This window comes from Oncorhynchus mykiss, chromosome 7 (assembly GCF_057628025.1).
Source record: "Oncorhynchus mykiss isolate SJ-2025 chromosome 7, ASM5762802v1, whole genome shotgun sequence".
Lineage (NCBI taxonomy): Eukaryota > Metazoa > Chordata > Actinopteri > Salmoniformes > Salmonidae > Oncorhynchus > Oncorhynchus mykiss.
The window spans coordinates 22,407,767-22,417,716 of record NC_143028.1 but is presented as its reverse complement, the minus strand read 5'-3'; the positions used below and the strand labels follow the sequence as shown (position 1 = coordinate 22,417,716).

Here is a 9,950-nt window from a genome sequence, read left to right as displayed (position 1 = left end):
GAAATAAATTGCACTAATTTGACACAAGAAGTTCTAAATCCAAGATTACAATATATAATCTTCCTCCTCCATCTCCTGTAGTTTGAAGAAACTAATTTGAAATGAATAATATCCAAAAAATTCTCAACTATCACTCTTTCGCTCTCAATCAATATGTCACCAACTCACCAAGCTTCTCAACACATAGAACTCCAATAATGCTCTGCGGCACAACCCCAGTACACCACACTAGGTTAGTTCTTTGATCTTAAATCTATGACTGGATGAACAACATGTCAGTTCCTATTGCAAAAGCTTTGCTTTTTTGGAGGATATCCTCCGTAGGTGATCATAATTACCATGTATCCATGTGTCCATGGATGTGGGTGAGGCCTACGAGCCTCCTAGGTATTGTATTGAAGTCAATATAGCCAGAGGAGGACGGAAAATAGCTGTCCTCCGGCTACACTATGGTGCTATCCTAAAGTGTGTTGTTGAGACTACTGTTAGACCTTCAACGCAAAACAGTGTGTTTTATTCAGGTATTTGGTGACATGAATATGTTTAGTATAGTTTTATCTAACAAGAATACATTTTTTTATATTTCATTATTCTTTGAGTAGGATGGCATTCCTCGTCCTCGTCCACTTTGTGAGAGGTGTTGATGGATGAGTGGAGGATCTTGATAGTAAGTTGAAGCAGACATATGCACTACCAGAGCAAGAATAATGCAGTGAATTTGGTCCAAAAGGGGGAAGTGAACATTAAAAACAAACACATTTACACAACTCATGACTCCTTTATTATGAATCATCTAAATGAACGACTATTGTAGCTGGAAACTGATGATTTTTAATGGAATATCTACATAGGCGTACAGAGGCCCTTTATCAGCTATCATCACCCCTATGTTCCAATAGCACATTGTGTTAGCTAATCCAAATTATCATTTTAAAAGGCTAATTGATCATTACAAAACCCTTTTGCCATTATGTTAGCACAGCTGAAAACTATTGTGCTGATTTAAAGAAGCAACAAAACTGCCTTCTTTAGACTAGTTGAGTATCTGGAGCACCAGCATTTGTGGGTTTGATTACAGGCTCAAAATGTCCAGAAACAAATAACGTTATTCTGAAACTCTTTCAGTTTATTCTTGTTCTGAGAAATGAAGGCTATTCCATGTGAGAAATTGCCAAGAAACTGAAGATCTCATACAACGCTATGTACTACTCCCTTCACAGAACACGGCAAACTGGCTCAAAACCAGAATATAAAGAGGAGTGGGATGCACCAGTGCACAACTGAGCAAGAGGACAATTAAATTAGTGTGTTTAGTTTGAGAAACAGACACCTCACAAGTCCTCAACTGGCAGCTTCAGTAAATAGTACCCGCAAAACACCAGTCTCAACATCAACAGTGAAGAGGCGTCTCCGGAATGCTGGCCTTTTAGGCAGAGTTGCAAAGAAAAAGCCATATCTCAGACTGGCCAATAAAAATAAAATACTAAGATGGGCAAAAGAACATAGACACTGGACAGAGGAAGATTGGAAAAAAAGTGTTATGGACAGACAAGTCTAAGTTTGAGGTTTTCGGATCACAAAGAGGAACATTCATGAGACGCAGAAAAAATGAAAAGATGCTGGAGGAGTGCTTGATGCCATCTGTCAAGTATGGTGGAGGTAATGTGATGGTCTGGGGGTGCTTTGGTGGTGGTCAAGTGGGAAATTTGTAGAGGGTGAAAGGAATTTTGAAGAAGGAAGGCTATCACTACATTTTGCATCGCCATGCCATACCCTGTGGAGGGCGCTTTATTGGAGACAATTTCCTCCTACAACAGGACAATGATCCAAAGCAAAACATCAAACTACGGAAGAAGCAGTCGGCTGGTAATCTGTCTATAATGGAGTGGCCAGCACAGTCACCGGATCTCAACCCTATTGAGCTGTTGTGGGAGCAGCTTGACCGTATGGTACATAAGAAGTGCCCATGAAGCCAATCCAATTTGTGGGAGGTGCTTCAGGAGCATGGGGTGAAATCTCTTCAGATTACCTCAACAAATTGACAACTAGAATACCGAAGGTCTGCAAGGCTGTAATTTCTGCAAATGGAGGATTCTTTGACGAAAGCAAAGTTTGAAGGTGTTTATATCTTTATATATACTGTGTATATATATATATATATATGTATATAAAATATATATATATATACAGTGGGGAGAACAAGTATTTGATACACTGCCAATTTGGCAGGTTTTCCTACTTACAAAGCATGTATAGGGCTGTAATTTTTTATCATAGGTACACTTGAACTATGAGAGAAGGAATCTAAAACAAAAATCCAGAAAATCACATTGTAGGATTTTTAAGTAATTCATTTGCATTTTATTGCATGACATACGTATTTGATACCTACCAACCAGTAAGAATTCCGGCTCTCACAGACCTGTTAGTTTTTATTTAAGAATCCCTCCTGTTCTCCACTCATTACCTGTATTAACTGCACCTGTTTGAACTCGTAACCTGTATAAAAGACACCTGTCCACACACTCAATCAAACAGACTCCAACCTCTCCACAATGGCAGAGACCAGAGAGCTGTGTAAGGACATCAGGGTAAAATTGTAGACCTGCACAAGGCTGGGATGGGCTACAGGACAAAAGGCAAGCAGCTTGGTGAGAAGGCAATAACTGTTGGCGCAATTATTAGAAAATGGAAGAAGTTAAAGATGACGGTCAATCACCCTCGGTCTGGGACTCCATGCAAGATCTCACCTCGTGGGGCATCAATGATCATGAGGAAGGTGAGGGATCAGCCCAGAACTACACGGCAGGACCTGGTCAATGACCTGAAGAGAGCTGGGACCACAGTCTCAAAGAAAACCATTAGTAACACACTACGCCGTCATGGATTAAAATCCTGCAGCGCACGCAAGGTCCCCCTGCTCAAGCCAGCGCATGTCCAGGCCCGTCTGAAGTTTGCCAATGACCATCTGGATGATCCAGAGGTGGAATGGGAGAAGGTCATGTGGTCTGATGAGACAAAAGTAGAGCTTTTTGGTCTAAACTCCTCTCGCCATGTTTGGAGGAAGAAGAAGGATGAGTACAACCCCAAGAACACCATCCCAACCGTGAAGCGTGGAGGTGGAAACATAATTCTTTGGGGATGCTTTTCTGCAAAGGGGACAGGACAACTGCACCGTATTGAGGGGAGGATGGATGAGGCCATGTATCGCAAGATCTTGGCCAACAATCTCCTTCCCTCAGTAAGAGCATTGAAGATGGGCATTGAACGACCCGAAACACACAGCCAGGGCAACTAAGGAGTGGCTCCATAAGAAGCATCTCAAGGAGTGGCCTAGCCAGTCTCCAGACCTGAACCCAATAGAAAATCTTTGGAGGGAGCTGAAAGTCCGTAATGCCCAGCGACAGCCCCGAAACCTGAAGGATCTAGAGAAGGTCTGTATGGAGGAGTGGGCCAAAATCCCTGCTGCAGTGTGTGCAAACCTGGTCAAGAACTACAGGAAACGTATGATCTCTGTAATTGCAAACAAAGGTTTCTGTAACAAATATTAAATTCTGCTTTTCTGGTGTATCAAATACTTATGTCATGCGATAAAATGAAAATGAATCACTTAAAAATCATACAATGTGATTTTCTGGATTTTTGTTTTAGATTCCGTCTCTCACAGATGAAGCGTACCTATTATAAAAAATTACAGACCTCTACATGCTTTGTAAGTTGGAAAACCTGCAAAATCGGCAGTGTATCAAATACTTGTTCTCCCCACTGTACATATATATACACATACATATATATATATATATATAAATATATATTTTCACAGATATATACATATATATATATACATTTACATACATATACATGTATATATATATACATATATATACACATTTATACTGAATTTGGATGATATACTGTACATTTATACTTTAATTTGGACACACCTACTCATTCAAGGGTTTTTCTTTATTTTGACTATTTTCTACATTGTAGAATAATAGTGAAGACATCAAAACTATCAAATAACACTGAAAAAATTTCTTCACTTTTATTTTAAAATGTAGAAAATATTTACAACAAAGAAAAACCCTTGAATAAGTAGGTATGTCCAAACTTTTGACTGGTAGTATGTATATATATAAAGTATGTAAAAAAAGCAACTAAAAAGTATGAAGTTGAATACGGTTTTGTAAGCAGGAAACTTTAAGAGAAAAAACACTTAAAAGTTAAAATATTTATGTTGAAGGGTAGGGGCCTATGCTAATGTTAATGGCTTGCAATCCATCATGACTACCTGTTATACTCAGATTCCATATGCCCATATACAGAATGATTACAGTAGCTCATGTCTTGATACCATTGTCAGATATTCTTGTAGGGCATGTAAAAAATGGCATTTTCAGCAACAGCATTGTAGTATTTAGGCATCTCCACAGAGACCCCACTATCCACATGGTAAAGGTTGTCCTCTGGTATGTCAGTCAGCACATTGTATGGATTTTCCTCACACAGAGCGCTGATCTGATCATACTTCTCTTGTAGAGGAGAGGTGATCTGCGAGGCCAGGTAAGGGTATTCATGAGAATCAATCAGGTGCTGTGGGGGAGAAAAACTTTCAGTCAATCAACCATCCAATGAATGGATGGATGAATGGGTGGGTGAATAGATGGATGGATTGATTAATTAATTAATTGAACACAGACCCACACAGATGTGCACCAAGTACGCAGGGGTGCACACACACACAAACACACACACACAAACACACACACACACACACACACACACACACACACACACACACACACACACACACACACACACACACACACAGTACCTGTTTCAAATGCTCAGGCAGCTTAACCTTGGGATGGAGAAACCTTTTCCCTTTGTAGATGACCCAGGGGACTAGGAGTAGTAGTGGAAAAGCCACAGCTACCGTCACCAAACTGACCACCAGGCCCTCAGACAACCTTCGCTCCCCATCTAAAGCACAGACACAGGTGGACACCAGTTAGAACGACCCTCAGAAACTGAACTGATGGCAGAGATCATTTAAATTTCTGTTTTGCTGAGGAAGTTTTACGTTCCATTTGCAACAAGGAACACAAATGCTCTTTGGTATCATCAAATTATGAAGGGTGGGGAAAAAAAGTGGAAGAAAGGGGGGAAGGGTGCGTGAGGGAGAAGGGAGAAGTGGTGGAGGAGGTGGAGAGCTCACCTGTGGTTGTGTTGTTTGTGGTGCTCATCACACACGCAGCCTTGCTGTACTGCCCCGTATTGTTGTGCGGCATTGGTATGTACACCTGGACCTGAACACAGTATCTGGTGTTGGGCTCCAGTGGCTTCAGCCTAACACGTTGCTCAGTCACCATCTCTCTCTCAGACACCTGTGATAACACATGGAGTGAGTGAGTGAGTGAGTGAGTGAGTGAGTGAGTGAGTGAGTGAGTGAGTGATGGGTGAGTTGAGTGAGTGAGGGGGTGGTGTGTGGGTGGGTGAGAGAAATAGTGGGAGTATGTGTGTGTTTGTGTGTGTGTATATACACTCACTGTATAAACATTAGGAATACCTGCTGTTTCCATGACATAGACTGAAAAGGTGAATTTAGGTGAAAGCTATTATCCCATTTCAATCAGTGTAGAAGAAGGGAAGGATTTTAAAGAAGGATGTTTTAGCCTTGAGACAATTGAGGCATGGATTGCATACATTGAATTCGGAAAGAATTCAGACCCCTTCCCTATTTCTAAATCTTATTCTAAAATGTATTTAAAAAAAACATACAGTTGAGGTCGGATGTTTATATACACCTTAACCAAAAACATTTAAACTAATTTTTTCACAATTCCTGACATTTAATCCAAGTAAAAATCCCCTGTTTTAGGTCAGTTAGGATCACCACTTAATTTTAAGAATGTGAAATGTCAGAATAATAGTAGAGAGAATGATTTACTTCAGCTTTTATTTCTTTTAAGATTTACATACACTCAATTGGTATTTGGTAGCATTGCCTTTAACAAAATGTTCCAAGATGGCGTAGCAGTAGGACGTGTTGTCGTGTTCCTTGTATATATCGTTTGTTTTCGTTTCGTTTTCTTTTCTTCACATATCTTTAAAACTTTTTGCTGAACCTCAACTTCTTCTAAATACTCTCCTGCAACCCGCCTCACCCAACGTAGCTTTTTTTCCTAAAGTATTTATATTTACTTCGGATCTGGAACCCCTCAACTGAAGCTAGCCAACTAGCAAACTAACTACCAGCTTAAGCAAAACATTGCTAGCGGTCTTCAGCTAACCGGTCAGCTAACCGGTCATCAGCTAACCTTTAGCTCGGAAAGCTCTCGCCAGTTCGAACAACGCGACTCTAACCAGAGCATAACGGACCTATCTATTATTTTATTTTTATTTTTCACCCCCCGGATTCCCATCGCAAACGGAACATTTTGAGCTCCTGGGCTACAATATCCAGACCCACGACCGGTCCATTGATGTCACCGCATGAAGAGGAATAAACAGACTCCCCCCATCGCGACGTCCCCAAAGGCTAACTCTCTAGCCCTTGCTATCTCCTTGCTTGCAAATTCGGCCTGCTAACTGCTAGCTTGTTTAGCCCGGTCCGCTAACTGCTACCGTGTTTAGCACCGTCTACTAACTGTTAGCTTGTTAGCACAGGCCTGCTAACCATCTGAATCGCCGCGTCCCAAACACTCACTGAACCCATATTTACTTTCTATCCCTTTTCGATTTTTTATTTGTTTATACCTTCCGGTAACCTGCCTCACCCAATGTGATACGGAACCGCTATTATCTTTACACTTTTAGAACACACTCAAGAACCTTCAGAAGCTAACCAGCTAACTGGCTACAAGCTATTTAGTCATTGTTAGTTTTCTAACCTGGATAACACTCGCCAGTCCAGCTTCCCTGCCCCATCCACCGCTGCCCCTTGGACACTGATCACTTGGCTACATAGCTGATGCATGCTGGACTGTCCATTAATTCACGGTAATCCATTCTGCTTGTTTATGTTTTATCTGTCGGCCCCAGCCGCATTTAGGCTCTGTGTGTAGTTAATCCGACCCTCTCTGCCTAATCAATCGCCATTCTACCTGCTGTTGTTGTGCTAGCTGATTAGCTGTTGTTGTCTCACCTACTGTTTTAGCTAGCTCTCCCAATTCAACACCTGTGATTACTGTATGCCTTGCTGTATGTCTCTCTCAAATGTCAATATGCCTTGTATACTGTTGTGCAGGTTAGTTATCATTGTTTTAGTTTACAATGGAGCCCCTAGTTCCACTCTTTATACCCCTGATACCTCCTTTGTCCCACCCCCCACACATGCGGTGACCTCACCCATTACAACCAGCATGTCCAGAGATACAACCTCTCTCATCATCACCCAGTGCCTGGGCTTACCTCCGCTGTACCCGCACCCCACCATACCCCTGTCTGCGCATTATGCCCTGAATATATTCTACCATGCCCAGAAACCTGCTCCTCTTATTCTCTGTCCCCAACGCCCTAGGCGACCAGTTTTGATAGCCTTCAGCCGCACCCTCATACTACTCCTTCTCTGTTCCGCGGGTGATGTGGAGGTAAACCCAGGCCCTGCATGTCCCCAGGCACCCTCATTTGTTGACTTCTGTGATCGAAAAAGCCTTGGTTTCATGCATGTCAACATCAGAAGCCTCCTCCCTAAGTGTGTCTTACTCACTGCTCTAGCACACTCTGCTAACCCTGATGTCCTTGCCGTGTCTGAATCCTGGCTCAGGAAGGCCACCAAAAATTCTGAGATTTCCATACCCAACTATAACATCTTCCGTCAAGATAGAACTGCCAAAGGGGGAGGAGTTGCAGTCTACTGCAGAGATAGCCTGCAAAGTAATGTCATACTCTCCAGGTCCATACCCAAACAGTTCGAACTACTAATTTTGAAAATTACTCTCTCCAGAAATAAGTCTCTCACTGTTGCCGCCTGCTACCGACCCCCCTCAGCTCCCAGCTGTGCCCTGGACACCATTTGTGAATTGATCGCCCCCCATCTAGCTTCAGAGTTTGTTCTGTTAGGTGACCTAAACTGGGATATGCTTAACACCCCGGCAGTCCTACAATCTAAGCTAGATGCCCTCAATCTCACTCAAATCATCAAGGAACCCACCAGGTACAACCCTAACTCTGTAAACAAGGGCACCCTCATTGACGTCATCCTGACCAACTGGCCCTCCAAATACACCTCCGCTGTCTACAACCAGGATCTCAGCGATCACTGCCTCATTGCCTGTATCCGCTACGGAGCCGCAGTCAAACGACCACCCCTCATCACTGTCAAACGCTCCCTAAAACACTTCTGTGAGCAGGCCTTTCTAATCGACCTGGCCCGGGTATCCTGGAAGGACATTGACCTCATCCCGTCAGTTGAGGATGCCTGGTCTTTCTTTAAAAGTAACTTCCTCACCATTTTAGATAAGCATGCTCCGTTCAAAAAATGCAGAACTAAGAACAGATATAGCCCCTGGTTCACTCCAGACCTGACTGCCCTCGACCAGCACAAAAACATCCTGTGGCGGACTGCGCTAACATCGAATAGTCCCCGCGATATGCAACTGTTCAGGGAAGTCAGGAACCAATACACACAGTCAGTCAGGAAAGCTAAAGCCAACTTCTTCAGGCAGAAGTTTGCATCCTGTAGCTCCAACTCCAAAAAGTTCTGGGACACTGTGAAGTCCATGGAGAACAAGAGCACCTCCTCCCAGCTGCCCACTGCACTGAGACTAGGTAACATGGTCACCACCGATAAATCCATGATTATCGAAAACTTCAACAAGCATTTCTCAACGGCTGGCCATGCCTTCCGCCTGGCTACTCCAACCTCGGACAACAGCTCCCCCCCCCCCGCAGCTACTCGCCCAAGCCTCTCCAGGTTCTCCTTTACCCAAATCCAGATAGCAGATGTCCTGAAAGAGCTGCAAAACCTGGACCCGTACAAATCAGCTGGGCTGGACAATCTGGACCCTCTATTCCTGAAACTATCCGCCGCCATTGTCGCAACCCCTATTACCAGCCTGTTCAACCTCTCTTTCATATCGTCTGAGATCCCCAAGGATTGGAAAGCTGCCGCAGTCATCCCCCTCTTCAAAGGGGGCGACACCCTGGACCCAAACTGTTACAGACCTATATCCATCCTGCCCTGCCTATCTAAGGTCTTCGAAAGCCAAGTCAACAAACAGGTCACTGACCATCTTGAATCCCACCGTACCTTCTCCGCTGTGCAATCTGGTTTCCGAGCCGGTCACGGGTGTACCTCAGCCACGCTCAAGGTACTAAACGATATCATAACCGCCATCGATAAAAGACAGTACTGTGCAGCCGTCTTCATAGACCTTGCCAAGGCTTTCGACTCTGTCAATCACCGTATTCTTATCGGCAGACTCAGTAGCCTCGGTTTTTCGGATGACTGCCTTGCCTGGTTCACCAATTACTTTGCAGACAGAGTTCAGTGTGTCAAATCGGAGGGCATGCTGTCCGGTCCTCTGGCAGTCTCTATGGGGGTGCCACAGGGTTCAATTCTCGGGCCGACTCTTTTCTCTGTATATATCAATGATGTTTCTCATGCTGCGGGCGATTCCCTGATCCACCTCTACGCAGACGACACCATTCTATATACTTCCGGCCCGTCCTTGGACACTGTGCTATCTAACCTCCAAACGAGCTTCAATGCCATACAGCACTCCTTCCGTGGCCTCCAACTGCTCTTAAACGCTAGTAAAACCAAATGCATGCTTTTCAACCGTTCGCTGCCTGCACCCGCACGCCTGACCAGCATCACCACCCTGGATGGTTCCGACCTTGAATATGTGGACATCTATAAGTACCTAGGTGTCTGGCTAGACTCTAAACTCTCCTTCCAGACCCATATCAAACATCTCCAATCGAAAATCAAATCAAGAGTC

At 43.7% G+C, this 9,950-nt stretch overlaps 1 protein-coding gene across 2 annotated transcripts in view; it reads right to left on the bottom strand.

Moving 5' to 3' along the window:
• Nucleotides 1–758: 758 nt before the first annotated feature.
• Nucleotides 759–9,950, bottom strand: part of LOC110527592 (interleukin-10 receptor subunit beta) — a 31,940-nt gene continuing 22,748 nt past the window's right edge. For both annotated transcript variants that reach the window (XM_021608977.3, XM_090240542.1), the window contains 3 exons: nucleotides 5,222–5,390; nucleotides 4,838–4,986; nucleotides 759–4,596 (listed from right to left, as the gene is read on the bottom strand). In XM_021608977.3, coding sequence (XP_021464652.3) covers nucleotides 4,363–4,596; nucleotides 4,838–4,986; nucleotides 5,222–5,390 — 552 coding nt within the window. In that variant the 3' untranslated portion in view covers nucleotides 759–4,362. The remainder of the gene's footprint in view (nucleotides 4,597–4,837; nucleotides 4,987–5,221; nucleotides 5,391–9,950) is intronic.